Below are 23,658 nucleotides of genomic sequence, written 5' to 3' on the forward strand. Positions count from 1 at the left end.
TTTATATGTAATTTATTCCTCATTAATTTGTATTTATATAAAATTAGATGTATTTTTAATGGAAATTAAAGAAAATAAAATTAATATAATTACTACAGTATCATAAATTACCAAATTTTGAGGACAACATGTGATCATATTAAATGTCTTTACTTGTGCGATAAATGCTGATAAAGATGTAAAACGTTCATTTTGCACTGCTACCAATGACAATATCTCCCTTCGGCCTACACAAAAAAATTAATGTTCCACGAATTTATAAATAAAAAAAAGTATTTTTTATTACAAAAGAACAAACTTCAATCCGTTGTATTGGAAAAAAGGACAAGTGTACTCTTAAAGACAGCTGTCAAAGCGCCTCTCGAGAGGAGGAAATGAAAGTATTGGCAAAGTGACACATCGTACAATACAATAGAGCTGGAACTTACCCCCATCCACCGCATAACCTAAAAGGGACCAAACAATGGCAACCAACATAAAAAGAAGGACTGTGCCATCGAAATATGAGATTTTCAATTCATTGTATATCTCTGTGGTGAACCTGTTTACAGTTCCGTTTTGTAAAATGAACTAATTTGAAGTTTTATGACCACAAAAATCTGGTTGTTAATGTTAAGAATAAATACAAATTTATATTTAGGTCTAACACGCCAAATTTAAGCGATGTGACTGAGAGTAACATAGTAGTTTGATTGGACTGTGTCCTTGCACGTGCATCGAACGGATATGAAACGATGAATATGACCTTAACTGGGTTCCGCGTTCTCCTTAGCCCACAGTTACAATCGAACGATGCCATCCAATCATCGAGTTCCTTTATGTCAAGGACTGGAGCATAAGAATTCCTTTCCTTTTTGACAACGACTAGAGCAATTTTGTTTGACAACACAAACAAACCAGAAAAGCACTTACCTCTGACGCAATCATAAAGTATAACCATTGCCCCTTGAGCTTTGCATTTTCTATCTTTCATATCTTCGACGAAATTGTACGTGCACTCGTTCAATCCCGAACACCTGGGAAAACAAGGAAGAAAAGGAGAAAACCATTAGTTCGAGGATTCTGTAAAAACTTAGTTCTAGCTTGGATCGAATATAGTAACAACACAAGTCCAATTAGAAGGTAGTGTGCGGAAACAGATTGAAACTACCAACGTTCGATACTTTAACAGAGAGAAGAAATTCTTTTTTTAAAATTAATTCCACACTTTTTCTCTCGTGAATTTAATTTATTTGCAAAACCGTAGCTTCATCTATTCTACAAGTTGTCTTGTAAGTCTGATTATGCAAAAGCACCATAAAAAAAAACAAACAAAAAATCTCTGAATGGATTCCATACATTACTATTTGAATTTAAGATTATAAAAGAACGGCACTTTTAGAATAAAAATGAATGTGTTAAAAAAAATGAGCCGTATGCTTGGCTACAAAAAAAATAACACATAAGATAGAAAACATTAATATTTGGAGCCGCTCTTATATATATATTTATAGGAACCTCTTGTGTATCGACTGCCAACAATAAGTTATGGACGGACGAAGAGAGAAAACACTCCATATTGTAATTTTATCATTAACGAAATAAATTCGAGAGAACACATTCAGAAAGACGATTTATGAGATTTGTGCCGTGATTATTCCCCTGTTTAATTTTAATATGCGGGAGTGTCATTCGAGATAAACTCCAGCAATAACAAATGCAAATACGTGAAGCCGAGGGAGTGTGTCATTAATATCAAAAAATTTCATTTTCTCTTCTGTAAGGCGAAGGTTAAACTTCTCGACCTTCTCTCTCTACCCGACACCTTTTATTAAAAATGAACCCGGATCAGTATTTTTTTTTTCCTTTATGTTATCCATTATGCGACACGTTTTGGCATTCTGTCGTTAATTACGCAAACGTATTTACTTATTCTCTATCGGAAACTTTGATTAATTTTCTTAATTTCCTCAGGAAGGAAGTAGAAGTAAGTTTTAATTAAACTATCGCTTGTTTACTAGGTCATCTTAATCCCCGTGTGGCTCTTTGGCAATGACCTAATTCTGTCATCGCTCGTTACACTTCAAAACGTAACATTACGAGATTAGTTAACACCATATTTTAAACATTATTACATATATTTTTGAGATTGTTTCACACAAGTTAAATCATAAATGTCGTAGAATACGACTCAGTCATAGCGAACGTGGGCAATGGACGAGTCAGCCTATCTGGTGTCCTCCGAGCCAAGAACCGGATAATTGAGTGGTTTAGAAAATGCAATAAAGAAAAGCTACGGTATTATTTTTATAATGTCAGCGATGGACGAGTAGATACGGTAAATAGGATTCCCGTTAACGTATGTCGTGACACGGATAAGCGGATTAAAGGTGAAACGAGCGATAGGAAGAGAAACAAGCGAGTGGGTGATGTAATTTTTAGTAATTTTGTGTCCCATATTCGAATTAAACGGTCTTTTATCTAATCTTCCGATAAATTACCAGAGCGCCGTTATTTTACGTCATTTTATAACAGTATTGTTGTGGTCATGTGATTCCGCAGACCAATTACGAAGCATTTCCGATCAACCGTTAGATTTACGAGGGAACGATGACACATTCGCCATTCTGCTCGTCTTCTTTTACTGCACTTATGATCCGATAGATAAATAAACTGCCCATTTTTATTGATACCGACGCCAGCGTGACACTGGCTTTATTTTAAGATTCGATCATTTCTAGAAAAAGTATTCGATCGAGAAAACACTCCTTACATTTTTCCCTTTTTTTCCTTTCCCGAATATCCTTTAACTCGTTAAAATTTCATCGACTCCAGTCTAATAATAAATTTATTACAACATAAAAATTCGATCTACAAATAAAGTCTGACTCATAAAATTGGTAGAATCGCTTTTTTAAAATTTATTTATGCAAAATAAAGTTTAGAAAGGGGGAGAAAAATTATTCGGTTAACTAAAATTTGGAATTTTAAAGTATAACTAAAATTCAAAAATCATAGCTTACTATTGAATTATTCCATCTTCGCTGCGGTTTGATAGTATAAAAATAAAATATTTAAAACGAATTTGTGTGGGCAGTTTGTAGACATCAAAACATTACGGTTAAAGAAAATTGTTTAAGTATTATAACATAATTAAATAACCCATAAACTAGCAATTTACGTTAATTTAATTGAGAATTAATAATTAAAACTCATATAATTAAGATTGAAGACCATAAAATTTATGAAAAACGTTAAAATATAAACATACATAATATTTTATAAGAAAATATGTTATTTTTACTTTTTTAAAACCTGGAGCATAATTTACATTGATTCAAAGGTTACTTTTAAGTCTCTTAAGCATAATTTCGAATATATATAATCCAATAAATTTTTTTCTTAGTATTCGATCTGTACAACCTTTCTTCAAAACAACAAGTTTGAAACAAATGTATTGGTTAATTTAAATCACGTCATGTTGTTGCAGATGTTGAATAGCGCGCAGACTACTCAGCTTTAATTGAAGCATAAATAACAATTGCTAATTTGGTGCGTAACCAATATACAATGCCACAAAATGGCCATTTTGTATTCGATTTGCGTTTCTCTTCCGTTCACGGAACCTCATAATTTGTGTTAATTATACGTGTTAATGTCAGAATCGCAAGTTCGTAAGAATACAAAAGCGTAGAGAAAATCGTATCGAGGTGAAAGAAATCGGGACGAACCAGGTGCAATAGCAACCGAGGCGGGGCCGATCTAAACGTGACGCCAAATCACGATGTCTATACAATAACAGTAGCGTAACGCCCTAAAATGTTACGTTAAAAGCGAATGGAAATCGGCTTCTGGTAAATCGTGCGAAACAAACGTTTAACAAAATTTTTCCCACGTTCGGCTCGGTTACAACTAAAAATAATCTCTCAGCAGCCATCTTGAACAGAAATAAATGGTGAAATACATAGCTTACATAACTTCTATTAAAGAACAAATGTTTGTTATTCTGCTTGTAAGACACAAACGTTAGCCATTTTGTAAAAAGGCTGAAATATTAATTATTCTGTTATTAGGAACAAACAGTGAAATATTAACCATTCTGTTATTAAGAACAAACAGTGAAATATTAATCCATTCTGTTTACATACAATTATGTAAATATCAGAAATAATAGATTAAAGTAATTTAATACGAGTTCTAATCTTTAGACAAATTAATACAAAGATCTTTGACTAAACTGCATATTTAATTTTAAAAATAGCTTATTTGATTAGGTAAAAAAGTATTTTTAATTATAGAGTAGCTTATTATAGATATTAATTAGTGTAATCTTAGAAAAAATAGTTATTTATATTCTCAGGAGATTTTACTTAGAATAAAAATTAAATTCGATTATAACTTTAAAATTTCAAATAATCAGTCAATAACTAAAATTTTATGAATTAATTGTTCTTGCATATGTCAGTCTATTCGGCAAAAATAAAATAAGTAAATAAATATAAAATTAAAATATTCGAAAGCAAATGAAGCAATATGCACATAAATGAGATGATTCACAATATACATAAAAGCATGTGAAGTAAAGATAAAATAGCACGAAACAAAAATATAGTATAAACATATTGTTGTTGTGTGTACATCATTAAAAATATATAACAATAAATGTAATATGTATACTATAATACACAATATATTCACAACCTTGCGTCTATACAGCACAACACTCAGACACTGCAGTGTATCCGATAAACAACAAACACATAAATAATACAGCAAAACCAATATATAAATAAAGCAGGCGCATAATACGCAAGATTAAAGAGCAACAAATAAGTTACAAGTTAATTAATATTAGAACCAGATAATATACTATAATATTACATAATTTTATTATCGTAGATAAAAATCTGATAAAAATCGATACATTTGCTAGAAAATATAACACCATTTTTTCTGTAAGTGCTTCAATGACAAGTTTCTTGAATTGGATACGTGCAAAAATGCAACAATTTTTGATTCGAGAATCGTTTATCACATGCTTTTTCATCTGCATCGAAAAAGATCCCAATACATTTTTCGTTTTGTTTATAAGATATTTCCAAGTAAGATATATCGTGATAAAACTGGATTTATTCTTATGGAAGAATGAGTAGATGCCAGTTGACAACTGGATGACCGCCCAGAATGATTTAGCCATCATGTTAGTGACAAACAAAAATATATATTTATGAAAGAAAAGAATAACTCAAAGCTTAAAATATTTGGATGAAATTCGACTCCGATATTATGTGATCTAGTTGCAAAGAAGCAGTTTGTTTTATGACTACCAACATATAAATAAGAGTTGTTTATACGGGCGATAAATGCTTTTTCTCTTATATAATCTGATACAAAAAGTGAAATATTACTGTTGAAAATATAAGAAAATATATTTCACTGTCTATAAAACTTTAAAATATGTATTACTTTATTCTGTTTTGTTTTTTTACTAAATAAAAATAATCTTTTTGGTTTATGAACAAAAATTATCCAGAATATTTTGACAAAATAAATCGAAACATCATATTTAACAGATAACTCGTAAAGATGCAATTTACTCAATAGTCGAATTTTCTTACTACCATTTCAAATGGGTGTTAGTCTCGTCTGGGTATCTTCGGTCACGTACAGAATGTGCCCAGACGAGTATCTGTTTCCTAGGTCACGTACGAAACAGCTCAACCTTGCACTACTCTATAGTCTCGATATGCATACCTGCAATATGCAACGGTTTATTCACACTTAAACAGATTCAATTTTGCGACAGCAGATTCAACTATAAAATATCTTTCCACTATTAAATTTTAAGAGGTTTTACTTACATTCTTATAAATTGAAAGTTTTTCCTTGATTGAAATTCTTTCAAAAATGGTACAACATAAAAGCCGTGTATATCGATGTTCATATTTTATTGTGATTAAACTAAAAACATGGGGTTTTTTAAAAAAATTTAATATAATACTTTTTGTTTGATATGTGTTATGTATATTTATTTACGCTTATTAGAATAAAGACAATATAATACACATTTTACATTGTCTTTATTGTACAACATACAATATAAGCTATATTAATAATACTGTGTTTGGTGTGTTAATTATGTATATTGTTCGCTTGAAGTGTTGAATATATGTAAATTGCGTGCATCCTATTCGTATTTATTTCTACAGGTACAGTACTGTACATACTTTAATCTAAATAAAACTTAAACGTGCATTATTTCAATTAAATTTGGTTTACATTCATTTAAATTATAATTTTTTATTTTTCTGTATGAAAATTGTATGCCATAAAAGCACTGTATCTACGTTTCCATTTTATTAAGATTAAAAAAATGAAAATAGAATTTTGTAAAAATTGTAACTATATGTTTTGTTTGTATTTGTTGTGTGTCTAGTTTCTGTTTATTGTTTAATGTGTTGTTTCTATTGTAAATATTTATTGTTAATTACTTATGTTTATTTACCATGCTATACTTTTTAATCATAACGTGTTTATGTTTGTCATATATTGTATTTGTTTGATATTTTATTAATCAAAATTAAAACTGAAAAAAAATAAATGTGTTAAAGTGACTACAGTTATGTTAAATTTATATAAGCCGGGTCAATAGCCTACATCCCATAAGAATGCGTTTTATCTGTTAGTTGCAAAAATATTAAAGGTAATACAAAGCTCATGAATTTTTCAAGAAGTAAGTCTACTTAAGGTTAACTTTTCTTTTCTCATATTTCATTCCCTAAAGAAAACCGTTCGATATTGTTAGAACATTCAGTGCTTTTTTTTGTATATAACAGAGATTCATAAAAGCATTTAAAAAATAGATAAATAAAATCAAAATGCCAGACGACGACCTTAATCTGGGTTAAAGGTCAAAAGAGTGCAATTTATTAGAAAAGTACCGAGACAAAAATGACATATTCTAAGTGGGATCTTTAACACCTGTTTCGACACGACTGAGCTAAATCGAGTCGAACTTTGACCCTTCTCATCCATCAGAGAAGCCGCACCTCGAACAATTTTATCTTAGTAAAGCACGGAATATGAGATTTTACAAACGTGATCTCGAAAGTAAACGTTTTTTCCCGGAGAGGAAGTAGGTCTTTAGCACATCCGTCGAAGCTGCTTTCACGTTTTGATAAACAAATTAAGCTTTATCACGTTGATTCGACATCAAACTAAATTCTCTATAATTAAGGAAACAACACTAAATGACCGCCCCTACAAAAGGAAACAGCAATTATAATAAAATAAATACAATAGGATAAAGTAGAAACGCATTAATAAAGATGTAGTTTACTACTTCCTTCTCAGTTTCACGTTAAAAAAATAAACAAAAAAAAAAGAAAGTGGTGGAAAGCATAAATTTAACGCCGACACTTCAAACGAGCTGGCAAATTAGAACAGATGATGTTACATATGATTTATTAACACACACTACGTCAATTCTCTTCCCCTTTTTCTTCGTCCGACTCGCTTCTTTCCATTAGTGTTTTTTTGTCGTTACTTCCCACATCCTTTGAAATATTAAAGTAAAAAAATTTTGAAAAATAGACAACAAAAATCGAGATTGATAAAAATTTGTCTCGATTATCAAGTAAAGAAGACAAGAAATAATATATAATTATATAACGTATATATACACACACGTTATATAATATATAACGTGTGTGTATATATAACAATAACAAAAAATTCATGTTTAATGGAATAGTATGTATACTGTAGAGTAGGTGTTTAGAGCTATCTGTAGAAAGAACTACTGGGCAAATCTCAACCAAATTTGGGATACATACTGTCCAGAATATGCGGTTTCGATTTTCGAAAGTTTTATTTAAAAATTCTACTACTAGGGCAAAATTTGGCGTTGCTGGCCTCTAATTGTATATATCAAGTACGTTTTCTAACGAATTTCGGTAGTTTCGAAACAAAGTATAATAATTTTATTTTAATTACAGATGTGCAATGTGAATTGACGATAAGAAGAATGTAACAATACACCATCAGGCAGAATGAGCACCATGATGTTCACCTGCCAAACAATTATGAAGAACGTTCCGTACCTTCTACATCCGAAATCCATTAGAAAACATACCAGATATGTACAGTACAATCTGCCACTAGCGCAAAATTACGCCCTAATGGCAGAATTTTTAAATAAAACTTTCGAAAATCGAAACCGCATATTCTGGACAGTATGTATGCCAAATTTGGTTGAGATTTGCCTAGTAGTTCTTTCTACAGATAGCTCTAAACATCTACTCTACAGTATATATACTATTCCACTAAACATGAATTTTTTGTTTATAGGCTACATATTACATAACGTATATATATATAATATAGATATAAGCACACGAAGGAGACATCAGCGTCATATTCTTCCCTAGCGGTTGAATTGTAAAGTGATATTTTTTCTCGAAAATCGAAACAACACATTCATGACTGTGTGTATACGAAATATTGAGATTTACCCAATAGTTCTTTCTACACAGAGCTCTGAACGACCTACTTTTTAAAAAATGATTACCGTGTATATTGAGAACTGGCATAAAATTTACAAAAATGTAGAAAGTGAAAACTTAAATTTTGTCGTTTTTTGAATGTATAAAAACTTCAATGGTCTATAAACTGGCCAGATTGATGGCTGTCATGAATAAGACTTTTAATGAGTCACGCAAAACGAAAAACAGCAACACATTACTGAATCACGTGAATCATCATATTTTTATTCATATGTAACCACTGATAAATGAAGTCGATAACTTTAACGGTCGTTATGAAATTGACTCGCAAACGTCGGTTTCCATTTTGTAAAATGTGTCTTAATAATAAAAATTTGACAGCACAACCACAAATAAAGACAAAAATTAGAAATGACAGGAAAAAAGTTTATAAACTAATTTAATAACACGAATTTGTCGAAAAGACTTCGGTTTTAATATATTCTATTCGATATGACGTGAGGGATATCGCCATAGAAATCAACCATAATTGGAAAATTGGTATGCGTAGACGTTTAATTTGCTAATGGCAAGATGTCTGCCAGTTAATAAACTTCAAACAATCCCATTATAATAAGATATAATTTCGCACAGATTAAAATTTAAACGCTGATATTCCGTTCCTAAAGCAATTTAACAAGGACTATACTTTTCAAATAAATAGTCGAACTTCCAATAACGTCCACCTCTACACAGCGGCCATTTTTTTCAGGAGCATTTTTTTTTTAACTAAAAATGCATATAAATTTTTTGTTCCAATTAATGGTTGTTGTTCAGAGGTTTGATCGTATTTTTATTCTGAAATCATCTTTCTTACATCGTGAAAAATAACTTAATAATGTTTCTCTTAAATAGGAGGAGGTAATTTTCAACGCTATTTAATTAATAGAATAAATAAATGTAATGAATCTGATCTTATGTATAACATCAAAACAACTGATTCCATCAATGAAATAAGAGAAGGGACGTGGAAAAACTCACTGAAATATAGAAAACACGCCATGCAAGTTTAATGAAGATGAAAAATTGAACGGAAGTAGGCCACTTCCCCTCTAACCATTTGTACTGAATTGCAGTATTTCTGATTTGTTATATATATAGTATAACAGATATACTGAAAAATCGAAAATTATTTTATTTATTTTGATTATTTTAAGAAAACTTTAATTCATTTATCATATATAAAAGTTTTTACATGATAAACACAATTGTAATTAATAGTAAAATTAATTTTTAGTGAATTACATAATCAAAACTTTGAATTTATATTTTGAATGATTTTACTATAAAAAGTTTTATGATATATTCTAAAATGTCTGGGTTTAAATTTTTACAAAATTAATTGAAATAAAATAGGTCAAGTCCGGAAGAATGCCAACAAAAAAATATACCCCATTTTTTAAATTAACAGATTTTTTCCTTTCTGCACACAGGAAAATCCACTGCTTCAACTGATACAGATTATAAACTTTATAAACTCTAACTCAAAATCTAAATATGCTACAGAGTAAATTCTAAACAGTGTTTAGAGTTACACACCAGCATTCTCATCTGAACTTAGTTAAATGCTAACTCTAAATTCAAATGAGAACGTTGGTATACAAAGTACAAAATGTTAAAATGTTGATACAGTATGTAACTCTAAACAATGTTTTTAGAGTTACATAACATTTTAACATTTTGTAGTTTGTATAAAAATTAATTTAATAGCTTAATTCGAACAAAAATATCTATCCAAATATCTCTCAATAGATTACTTTTGGATTTTCTTTATAAAATTAACAATTCAAAATCTAAATATTCTAAGTAACAGCGAAGGAAAGGGATGTCGAATTTTTTAATAAAATAAATTTTAATTGAAGCAGCATATCTTCTGATCACATGTGGAAACAAACTTCTTATATATACTTTAAAAACTATTTCCAATTATCAATAAGCACATTTAATATGATAAGATATCATTTATAGAGTTTTAGTGGTTTTAAATAGGCTCGAGTTTATTCCATTCAATCAAAATCTTGAATTGGAAACATTTACTTCTTAAATTCAAATTTATTAGAATTTAAATTCATCCAAATATTATTGAACAACGTCCAAAGATCGCTCTCTGCAGAACGACGAAAGAAAGAAAATAAAAAAAAAAAAAGCAAGAGATAAAAAGGCATTCATGGCAAAATCCTATCAATACGAAATCTTTAAATGCCATCAATCAAATATATTTTTATTCAATCATAGAGATCGTCGACCAAAATTTATTGAATTATTAAATATAGTCGCTGAAGTAGTACATCAATGGATCAATAAACGTATATTTATATTCATCCATTTCTTAAATCGAATCTTAAATATACTAATTTTGTATTAATAAATAGTTAAAATTCCTGTTTTTCAGCTATCTTACGAAAGAGATAACAATTTTTTGCAACATAACAACTATTAGAAATCATTTCAATTTGAAATATGTTAGAAAACATAATAGCTTCTCTTTACCTAATCTATTTCTAGATACGTCATTATAGAAATATGTTCTAACATAAAACTTATTTTTTGAATTCGAAATAAGAAACTAAAATCTTCTCTCGAAGTAAGTGTTAATCAATTTACTATAAATTTAGTTGCGTATGCTACACACACAATTTATTTAAAATATTACAATATTAGCTTAATGTTATAGATCTTTACATTATTTAATCATAATCCTGGACTTGCCATAGTCATTTATAGAGTAGAGAAAATTGTTAGAAATAAAAACTACTCTAAAATCTGAAAAATGTAACTTCGTAGCTAATATAAGTCATTGATAAATACAATTGAACTGAATAACTAAGGTAAATAATTGTTTTAACAAGTTATTTATGATCCTTGTTTGTCTAAGAATTTAATATTAACTTAATGGATTAGATTGATGAGATAGGGCAACGCAACACATGAACTATCTGCCAAGGATGGATGCCTCTCGGGAGGGCTTTCTTTGGGAAAACTGGACCTTATTTACGAGGGCTGTTCGGAAAGTTCGCGGCCTCACATAGAAAAACAAAGAAAATAATGTTAAAACTTTTTTTATTTTTCATCGTAATCTCCTCTGTTAGCAATGCACTTATTCCAGCAATGTTCTAGCTTTTTTATGCCATCACAATAGGTCGATTTGTCAAGGTGTGCAATATACTCGTTCACTTCAGAGATGACTTCGTCATTTGAGTGGAATCTCTTTCCAGCCAAGAATTTTTTTAGGTTTGGAAAAAGGTGGAAGTCACTGGGGGCCAAATCAGGTGAGTACGGTGGATGTGGAACTAATTGGAAGCGAAGTTCGTTTATCTTTTGTTCAGTGATTCTGGCGGAATGTGCAGGTGCATTATCGTGGTGGAACAGAACTTTTTTCTTCTTCAAGTGTGGCCTCTTTTCTTCGATTTCTTTCTTCAGTTTTTCCAAAAGTTCACAGTAATAGACAGCATTAATGGTCTTTCCTCTTTCTAGGTAGTCAATAAAGATGATGCCTTTAGCATCCCAAAAAACCGAGGCCATCACTTTACCCGCTGATGGAACTGTCTTTGCCTTCTTTGGTGGTGGCGAACTGTGGTGTTTCCATTGCTTCGACTGTTCTTTTGTTTCAGGAGTGTAGTAATGGATCCACGTTTCGTCAGTAGTCACAAACCGACGCAAGAAATCCTGTGGGTTTTTCTGGTAGAAGTCCAAACACTCCTTTGACATCAAAGTGCGAACACGTTTTTGCTCGGCGGTCAGCAGATGCGGCACCCACCTTGCTGAGACCTTCGTCATACCCAAATCTTCGGTTAGGATGTGGTGCACTCGGTCGACAGAGATGCCTGTTGTCTCAGCTATCTCACGCGTTTTCAAACGGCGATCTGCTAATACCAAATCGTGAACTTTGTCGATGTTTTCTTCAGTGACAGCAGTTGACGGCCGTCCGCTGCGAGGGTCATCTTCCACACTTTCTCTGCCAGATTTAAAAAGGGCTGTCCATTTTTTCACAGTGGTGTACGAAGGAGCAGACTCTCCTAAAACTTCATCCATGTCAGCTTTGATTTGAGATGGGGTCAACCCTTTTTTCGTCAGGTATTTTATGACCGCACGAGTCTCCGTCTTCTCCATTTTTGACAAAGCATGTGCACACTGACTATCTGCTAAGCTGTCGTGGCAAAACTTTTTGACAAATCAAGCGGAAATTGGTATCGTATCTTTAGCAAAGATGGCTGAATTATTCCCGCCAAAAATTAAATTGATCGCAGCGCCGCATATAGGCAAGGCCGCGAACTTTCCGAACAGCCCTCGTAGACGTTAGACAAGTGGAAAATCCCAGGAAACTCCACCTTGTACGCAAATCCACCAGTGGTTTGAATGGTTTTATATACTCATCTACTAGTGGGCGTTAAACTTGAGTAATATATCTTATTCCATTTAATATATTTACAAAAATATTCGTAATAGCGTACACTTTCTACTAAGTTCGTAAAAAATTCAATATATTATATAGATTTATTATATTGTAAGTCATATTTTTCAACATCCAAAACAAATTTTAAACTTTCTTTATGTGTATCAAATTAATCTTTAGTTATCAATTCGCATTAAAATATCAACTTAAAAAATTTTGAACCGTGTTATTAAACGACATCCTAATTTAAATACATTATAATATCCTACTTTCAAATCTTATCAACACAACTCCAAAAAGAATAAAGTTTAGCAGTAATTAGCATTTCAGCAATAAAAGTTTAAAAAAGAAAATCCAACTTCAGAATATTTAATACTTCTTGATATTGTGTAAGTGCAGTTGATTTAGAAAGAAAAAAAATCTCTAATTTATTTAAACTGTGCTCTTACGTGTTGCGTTATCTTGAGTAAAAGTGGCAAAGCATGAATCTCGAGTGGCATCAACTCCATTAATTTATCTACCTGTAAAAATTCAATCATCGCTTTGGCTTATAGCTAATTATCTAAGATATGATAAACAACTCGATTTCCTTTTAACGAATAATTTTTCATAAAATTACTCAAGAAGAAAATTAGCATGCAGTGATTAAATTAGCTATCACGACAGGTATTAAAAATTTAAATGTATTGACTGATTGCCTAGTTTATCGCTAGAATTGAATTGAATTAAATAAACTGGGAATAAGATAATCAGGTGAAAAAACGCTTAAATCGACTTTTTTTTCGTCTTTTAAAGTGTGGCTATTTTGAGAAAGATATGGGAAAAGATATACTTAACCTAACCAGATTCTCAAAGAGAAAATAAAGATGAGAGCTTTGGGTATAAGTTGGAAGGTAGCCAATTCTTTGTACTCGAATTGTACGTCGTGAGTACCATTTTACTTTATAAAAATATCTAAATATAGTGTCGATGAAATCGGCAAAAGTGCAAACTTCGAAAATGGGATGGAAGCATTCATCGAAACAAAACTTGTCGTTTTTTACTTTCTGATTTTTCCAACTTCAGTTAGAATCTTTCGAAAGTGTTTTAAAGGATTTATCTAATGCTACTTCTGGGATCAGAGACGATCTCAAAATTCACTTAAAAGTAAAGATCAGATGACCCGGAAGGTACAGTACACGAGATACCTATGAAACTATGTAACAAAACAACAAAAACTTTTATTTTTAAAGCTTTATATGTTTTAAAGTGACTTATTTTTCTGCTTTCATAAAACGAATAAGGCTTAAATTTAACGATTTTATAAAATTGTTATTTAAAATATTTAAGTTAATTCCACGAAATTTTAATATTCATGAAACTTGGAAAAGTAATTACTGGATCTTTAATTAAAATGTTTATATTCTTTCCTATTTTAAATCATTAATATATCAATATTTTATTCTGATGTTCTGCAAAATTTAAAATATTATTTAACTTATTAATGTGTTTTTATTTTTTTAAGAATATATTTTTAACCGGTACAAATTTATTTCGTATTAATTCGAACGTAAATATGAAAGAAAGAGAAAATTTTCTCACAGTTAAAGCTCTTAATTAACAATATAAATCTAGCTTACCTTCTATTAATCTGGATTCTGATGTCTTCTGTACATATATTATCGGATAGATTAAAGTCCATGCAGGTAATATTTTCACTGAATACATCAGTAGTAAAGGAAGCGTTGTGTATAGCTAGGAAGCTTCTAGGAGCACATTCTAGATGTAAATCTTCATTTTCGCATACTATCCTCCTATATAACTCTATAAAATATTTTGGAATTAGTTTAATCGATAATAGCTTAGTTTTATTATTATAATCAACGTTTAATTTGAATGTTTAAATATAATCCCATATTAAAATCTTATAAAGATGGAGAAATCTAAGCAAACCAACGGTTGAAAGACATATAAAATTCTTTAATATTACGTAAAGCTGCCATTTTGTTACATAATAGTAAAACAAAATTTTGAAAGTTTCATATTTTTTGTGACTATCGAGTTATTAAGTTAAATTTGGTCTGGTTCTTTTCAAATCTGCACATAAGACAGGGCACAAAACAAGGAATTATTCATAATTTAATTGAGAAACATCGTACAAATTCGAAATTTATTATGTCTGTCCTTCTGTACGAACTATTTTAAAGAGAAAGACGGACAGACAAAAATGATTTTAAAAAACACTTGAGTGAGTTATTCAAAAATCGAAGTACAGTACATCATTAAAACACGATTATAACACTAGAAAATAAATCATTTGTGCAATCTTCCGCCCTTATTTTTGCTAATAATCTGCATCATTAACCGTTATTGAATAAATTCTCACAGAAATGAATTTCCAGTTCATATTTTTTATCTGCTTCACGTTTACTGTATATATAGAATATACAGGAAATCAACAGGAAATTTATTGTATACGTTTCGAAAACATCACTAATTTGTAAAAGAGATAATAAATTCATATCAACTCTATTATTTACACATGGATAAAAATATTCAAAGCATCCTTTCAAAGCAACAAAACATTTCCTTTACCACTTGACACGATTATAATGTATAGTCCATCCCAAGGGTACAAGATACAGGTTTAAAGTTATAAAATCGATTTACACTTTGACAATCCAATTCCTCCCATAGATTTATCCCTATTCAACTTATAAAATCACGATTTATTGTATATGATAAAAGCTCGCAATCGAAAAAATTCTATATATATATATATATATGTAAAAGAATTTTAAAAAATTTCCTTTTTACAATATCCTGTTTTATTTTTTATTTTAAAAACCAAAACAAAAATGCATTTTTTTTTATCGCATTTATTTCAAGAATTGATATCTTTGGGATTACTAATTTTGCTGGAATGAATTAGCAAAATCTAATCGTTTTATTGTTTTAAGTAAAAAAAAAAAACACGTAAAATTTTATTTTGGAATTTGCGTATAACTCATTTTTCCTATTTAAATTCCATTGAAATTATCTCAATAAGTTGGAATGAAACGTAACTTTCTGCACAATCAATAACAAAGGGTCAGCAACAAGCAGACCTCTGGAAGTCAGGCAGAATTGTATTAGAAATACAATTTGAGTCCTCTGATCACGTGTACGCCTGTCAAATCTTCATTAACTTATCTTTACCCCCTTTTTCCGACCCTTTCCCACCTTTCCAAGTTCTCTGCACCTCAATTTCCTCCACCCAAATGTGGATCTTCTGTAAAATTAGTTGTTACCCTTGATCTATAACATGCGTGCCTTTATTAACACAAAATTTAACTGAAAAATCTTCAAAAACATGTTAACATTAGTTATAGAGATTAGATTATATATAATTCTATATAATAAACGCCAAAAATCCAAATTATCTTGACAAATTCAGAGTTCAGTCACCTCGTGATATTGAAAACAATATCGCCTGAAAGCAATTTGAAACATTCATTTCGTATTTAAAATAATATAAATCAGTTAAATTTTAATTATAGAAACATAAAAGTTATGGCCTTATATAGAATATCCTGTTTAGCAAAAGGAAGAATGAGCTGTTATTTTATAAAGTTCTATAGTAATTCAGCTGAAAGTATACTTAAATAGTTAATCAAACAGAAGTAGCACTCGAAATCGAGTGATTATCTTGGGAACAATAGAAGAGAGTCACCGACGAACAGTTTTTTTCTAGTTGAAAATGGTTTATTGACTCATGACAGCTTAACCAGAACAAAACCCAATAAAGTCATAATAAAACATCACTTAAATGACGTTAAAACGTTTTAAAAGGAATGAAAAAACTAATGATTTTCTCCTCTTTTTTACTGTGATTGAAGTGGAAAATGTGTTTAGATGCGTTAAAATTTTAAAGCAATTTAACTAATTAATTGCTAACTAAATTACATTGTTTTCAGGAGTTTGTTTTACAGTTTTAATCTTTAAAAAAACCAAACAAAAAAATAAATATTTCGGGTGTTTTACACTATTTTTACTGTAAAAACTTAATATATAGCTTATTTATTATAAAAGATTAGCACAAAAAAACTTACGTTAATCACCATTAGGATAAAATAATAAATGAATTTTATATACATTTTTAAAATTAAAAAAAAAAAACAAACATTAACATAATTACACGCATAAGCTTTTTTAACTTTTTGAAGGTTATAATTAAAATAAATTCGTTAATGACTAAGTAATTAAAATAGATATTATCACAATTTTAAATTATTCATTGTCGCAATAAATCAAAATTAATTATTTTATAATATTTATAATTAAGAAAAAGTTGGGTGATGATGATATAACATTATAAACGCTAATTTTGAATTTTTAAATCGGGATGTTGCTATTTACAAAGCCGCATTTTTCGTTTACAAAGCATGATTTATAGAAGCATTTTCTTTATTTTTTTCCATAAAAATTGTATTATATTATCCCCATTAAATAAGATAACGTTATTAATGATAAAACTTCTTTAATTACCATTAATAATTTCGTAAATGTTAACACTAACATGTTAATGACATTACTTTTTTTGTTTTTTATTCTTTTGATAAGCGGAACAATTTACTATAAATTTCTTTTATGTCTAGCAATTAAGACATAAAAGAAATTTCGAAATATAAAAATTTTTCATAAAATTTATTATTTTGAAAGAATTTTTTAATATAAATTTTCATAAAATATAATCCAGAGTAAAGGTAATTTAAGAGGAATTTTGAACGTTGCGTATAAGGACGAATTGTTACGAACAAAGTTAATATAGAAAATAATAATTTTTTCGTTCTCTTGAGGAAAAACACGCGATATAACTCATTATAGATCGATAACACATATGAAAAGTGCTTTACAATAAAGCTAATTCTTGCATGAAACTTTTATAAATACAATTATTGCGTTTTTTTCTGATTTTTTCTCCTATTTTTAGCTAATTTTTAACTCGATCATCCATTAGTTAAAACGAATGACATTCCAATATCTTGGTAGAAAGAGATAGGAAGAGAAATGATCAATCGAAGACGAGATGAACAGGAGTACAGGATTGATTTTTTTTCGGATAGGTTCCTCTTCTAATCTTTTGATGAATGCTCGAAATCGCCGTAACAAAGATATCTAGTGTGACTGTCGAACGACTTTTTTTTTTGTAGTATATACTATATATACAGTATATATTAGAGAAGTCGAGTCGAGAGAACTTTTATCTTGTTACAAAAATCGATCTTATTGAGTGATAAAAAGCAGTTTTAATATAAAAAATAATTTTTTTTTCATTCAGTTATTTCGGATATATTAAAACGAATATTATAAATACACAAATTTAAACATATAAATAATAAACATAATGTAAAGAAGATATATAGAATATGGCTCGTACATTACTATCCCTGTTATAACATATAAATAATATCCATACAAGCACATAAGAAATATGTAAATTGGAATATATATATATAACAAATGCGCAATACATATACAACACTACAATCTGTTGTAGTGTTTTCCTACAACAGAACGCAACACAAGTCATAGCAAACACACCACGCCAAATGCAGAAAAACACTACACAGGTTATAAGATACATAACATAAATCGCAGCTAAAAACAAACAAAATTACAATTATAACATCACAATACCCGAATCATAGCATATACCACAGAACATGAGCGTGCTTAAGACAAAATTATAAACAGAATATAATAACTGAAGTATTTTAGGCTGCAACAAGAATTTGAAAATTAATATATAAAATATGTAAACAACAGCGTGAAAAATAATTAAATCTCGTCCAAGACACCTTCAAACGAGTACATAAAATGGAATTTCGCTATCGATTTTTTCACAAAAAACAATACTTTGTAACATAAACGAGAAAACGAAAAAACAAAAACACAAAAAAAAATTCTAATTATGCTTAAACATGTCATTAATAAAATGTAAAGACAATCATCAAGGTCGTTACACCTGCAAAGAAATAAAAAATAAAAGTTAACAAGATTAGTATCAGTTACAATATCCTGTCAGCGAGTGCATTACATAAAAAATAAATAGAAATGTTTAAGTTTTCTATTTTTAGAAAATTATATAATACGTTCTATTTTTATGACTTCGCATTTGTACTTAACGGTAAATATAGTAAAGTGCTATCGTACTCTTTCGAATTGTTCGGATTCTCAGAATTTAAGAATTAACGCAAGAAATGACGTGAAATATTGTCACGTGATCGAGACACCTGCCCCTCAGTCGACAGGTGAGACACGGTGTAGGCGTCCCTTACAATATAAATAAGTTGATGCAGGTGTAAACTATAGATCCGTTGTTTTTGGATGCGATTTTCGAAAGAAAATAAATACATTTTCGATGTTTTTAAACTGAAAAATCTTTAAATACAATCTCTAAATTCTAAAAAATTTGATATGTGATATTAATGAGATATTTTTACATTTTTATCGATTTGGCAAAAGAAAAAAAAAACGTCTTTCAAAGTAATTGGAATGATTTAAAAATTGCAAATACGCCGAAAAAAACTTGCTTACCTCACAGAGGAAAATTTAATAATGTGAATAACTGATGTAATATTGGATAACTCTGAATATATACGCGAAATTAGAAGTTTTTAGTATAAAAAGGGGGTGAAACTTTGAAATTCTCTTCGATCACAGTGTTGACAATCATAGTAAGGTGTGACTGATGACCTAGCAGGTGCACATATTATGTTAATGAACCTTACACAGATCATCGATGCATCACGTTAATAGGAGGAGTAGAATCCACCCCTCTCAAAGCTATATTTGTAGCTTCTACTTTTATATCTTTTCCTAGAAAGTTACTCGATGTAATGATAACACTTCACATGTCAGTAAAGTCTCCCGGATTTACAGAGCAACCTGTTACTTTATACCTCTATCATTAATGTGTTTCTTCCGAAACAAAAAGTGAAAAGCATCAAACTGTATGAAAAAATCTTAAAAATTCATCTTCAGTAATATATAAAATGTGAGTGGTATCGCGTCGCGACGCGTCACTGTTTGATTATATTACACGCAAATACGATTATTATTATTATTTCACTATTAGAAGTATCTATTTTCGCATAGTTTTATATTTAACACAACAGGAAAGTAGATTAATCGGTAATGATAATTATACGACACGAGCGAAGCGGGCTACGCGACGCGATTAAGCGCGAGTAACTGCGATTTAAAATAATTCAAAATTGTTAAAATTTTATAATAACTTTTTTTAAAAAATAGAAGAAATTTATATTTTTAACACAGGAACACTCAGTTTTAAAATTAAACATCCTTTTGTTTGTTCTTGACAAGAGCTTAAATAACAAATTGCCTAAATACATTCGTTATGTATAGTCTTATATTACTTAATATATCGATATTATCATTATATCCGCTGCACGTAAATTTAAAGCTAGTATTTTATACCTTCCGTTATATAATATTTTTTTCTGACCTAGAATGATTGAAGTTTAATTAAACTAATTAATTGTAGCGAGAGTATCGCCTACACTTTTTTCCCAAACGTCACGTACGAGGAAGTGTTACAAGTGACATTTTCGGACGTTATACTTTAAATATATACTTCCATTCGATATTAAATAGGGAAAATATTATCAATAAATTCTTCTATATCATAGTTTTTCATTAAAAACATTCCGGTATGCTTTTATTTTTCGTGTAGAGTACGTGTTTATCTCAAAGTTAAGAGGCTTGGTTTCCTCTTTAAACATTTTTTGATAAATTTACAACTAGTTTATATTTTTAAAACCTATATTTCCGTTATAAATGACTCGAATTTTACATATAAAACTAAAGATAGGGATTAATTTCCCTGGCTAAAAAAAAATCCACTATTAATAGTTAATATCGATCATTCTACATTATGGTCACTCCTATGTGTTTGCAGTTGAGTGGAGTGGGGTTGTAACTCGTGTCGACATAAAAATACCTCGAAAACAGATGATAAATGATACTTAAACGCATATTTTTAGCTTTATTCTTGGTATTTAAAGTGTCAATTTAATAGGTTTAAGTGCCGAATATTATCTTGAAGCATTTGAATTTTTTACTTATTTTTTTCTCTTTATAAATTAATAAAATTTTAAGAATTTTAATTAGAATTATTCAAATGTAAACAATACATGANGTGTATCAAATTAATCTTTAGTTATCAATTCGCATTAAAATATCAACTTAAAAAATTTTGAACCGTGTTATTAAACGACATCCTAATTTAAATACATTATAATATCCTACTTTCAAATCTTATCAACACAACTCCAAAAAGAATAAAGTTTAGCAGTAATTAGCATTTCAGCAATAAAAGTTTAAAAAAGAAAATCCAACTTCAGAATATTTAATACTTCTTGATATTGTGTAAGTGCAGTTGATTTAGAAAGAAAAAAAATCTCTAATTTATTTAAACTGTGCTCTTACGTGTTGCGTTATCTTGAGTAAAAGTGGCAAAGCATGAATCTCGAGTGGCATCAACTCCATTAATTTATCTACCTGTAAAAATTCAATCATCGCTTTGGCTTATAGCTAATTATCTAAGATATGATAAACAACTCGATTTCCTTTTAACGAATAATTTTTCATAAAATTACTCAAGAAGAAAATTAGCATGCAGTGATTAAATTAGCTATCACGACAGGTATTAAAAATTTAAATGTATTGACTGATTGCCTAGTTTATCGCTAGAATTGAATTGAATTAAATAAACTGGGAATAAGATAATCAGGTGAAAAAACGCTTAAATCGACTTTTTTTTCGTCTTTTAAAGTGTGGCTATTTTGAGAAAGATATGGGAAAAGATATACTTAACCTAACCAGATTCTCAAAGAGAAAATAAAGATGAGAGCTTTGGGTATAAGTTGGAAGGTAGCCAATTCTTTGTACTCGAATTGTACGTCGTGAGTACCATTTTACTTTATAAAAATATCTAAATATAGTGTCGATGAAATCGGCAAAAGTGCAAACTTCGAAAATGGGATGGAAGCATTCATCGAAACAAAACTTGTCGTTTTTTACTTTCTGATTTTTCCAACTTCAGTTAGAATCTTTCGAAAGTGTTTTAAAGGATTTATCTAATGCTACTTCTGGGATCAGAGACGATCTCAAAATTCACTTAAAAGTAAAGATCAGATGACCCGGAAGGTACAGTACACGAGATACCTATGAAACTATGTAACAAAACAACAAAAACTTTTATTTTTAAAGCTTTATATGTTTTAAAGTGACTTATTTTTCTGCTTTCATAAAACGAATAAGGCTTAAATTTAACGATTTTATAAAATTGTTATTTAAAATATTTTAAATTTTAAAACTAAAAAGTAATATCTCAAAACTAAACAATTTGTCAATTTAATAAATTTGACCTTTTAATAAAATGGATCGCTAAATCCGACCAAACAATGTTTTGATGTCCTTCTAACTTTATCGATTCGGTTAAAGCTGGCATTGCAAGTATAAATAACAATTTTCTATTCAGATTAAAATCAAAACAAGATGGCAAACGAGTTAATTCTAACCACTTTTAACCTTCAAAAACAAGAAGATTTTGTGTTAAATGTGAATAAAAGATCTCTCTCTATGTTTATAGCGCTCTTTATACCCAGGATATATGTAAATATAGTCTGTACTGTACATAAACTCATACTTATTTGTGTAAATGTAAACTATGACGTTCAAAAAAACATCAAAAAAATAAAAATTAAAGTTTAAATTCTTTAAAAAAAACTGAACGAATTAAATTTTAGAAAGAAGTTGTAAAGTCCACGCGTGGAATGTAAATCACAAGTCGAGCCCTTCTTAGAAGAATCGATTTTTTTTTATATTATATGAGATGCTTACCTTTAGTGCTTACTCCAAGAAAGAAAAAGAAGAGATAGCTATGCACGATGCTGTAATGACGACTTCTCCACCTCATGTTCTGTACGATCCACAACAAACCACAATCATATTTGGTCTCGACTAACGCTTGTCTCGCTACCTTATGCACTGGCTCACCCGGGAATGTATCTTCATACACGAACAGCGACATCTCGCGGACAAAGTTAGAACTAGTCGCATTTTTTTTTACTAATTTTTGTGGAATTTCAAATTAAATTTTCTTTTTTATATATAAAATTAATGAAATAATTCGGGAATAGAATATTAATTAAATCTTAAAAGATATACTTTTAACATTATAAAAATGTAACGTTTTTAATACAATAATGCGTTGATCGAAAGCGATGCGACGCGTTTCNGCTTTATATGTTTTAAAGTGACTTATTTTTCTGCTTTCATAAAACGAATAAGGCTTAAATTTAACGATTTTATAAAATTGTTATTTAAAATATTTAAGTTAATTCCACGAAATTTTAATATTCATGAAACTTGGAAAAGTAATTACTGGATCTTTAATTAAAATGTTTATATTCTTTCCTATTTTAAATCATTAATATATCAATATTTTATTCTGATGTTCTGCAAAATTTAAAATATTATTTAACTTATTCATGTGTTTTTATTTTTTTAAGAATATATTTTTAACCGGTACAAATTTATTTCGTATTAATTCGAACGTAAATATGAAAGAAAGAGAAAATTTTCTCACAGTTAAAGCTCTTAATTAACAATATAAATCTAGCTTACCTTCTATTAATCTGGATTCTGATGTCTTCTGTACATATATTATCGGATAGATTAAAGTCCATGCAGGTA

The 23,658-nt window shown here is 29.4% G+C and overlaps 1 protein-coding gene across 1 annotated transcript in view; it reads right to left on the bottom strand.

The window, feature by feature from the left end:
* The window catches only part of LOC111638391, a 40,659-nt gene extending 17,710 nt beyond the window's left edge, over nucleotides 1-22,949 (bottom strand). Inside the window, exons 1-3 of the mRNA XM_023384091.1 lie at nucleotides 22,804-22,949; nucleotides 14,535-14,718; nucleotides 913-1,016 (exon numbers count right to left, since the gene is read on the bottom strand). Coding sequence (XP_023239859.1) covers nucleotides 913-1,016; nucleotides 14,535-14,718; nucleotides 22,804-22,879 — 364 coding nt within the window. The 5' untranslated portion in view covers nucleotides 22,880-22,949. The remainder of the gene's footprint in view (nucleotides 1-912; nucleotides 1,017-14,534; nucleotides 14,719-22,803) is intronic.
* Between the last annotated feature and the right edge of the window lie 709 nt (nucleotides 22,950-23,658).

This window comes from Centruroides sculpturatus, unplaced genomic scaffold, assembly GCF_000671375.1.
Source record: "Centruroides sculpturatus isolate CEXI.00-Female unplaced genomic scaffold, Cexi_2.0 scaffold1255, whole genome shotgun sequence".
NCBI lineage: Eukaryota > Metazoa > Arthropoda > Arachnida > Scorpiones > Buthidae > Centruroides > Centruroides sculpturatus.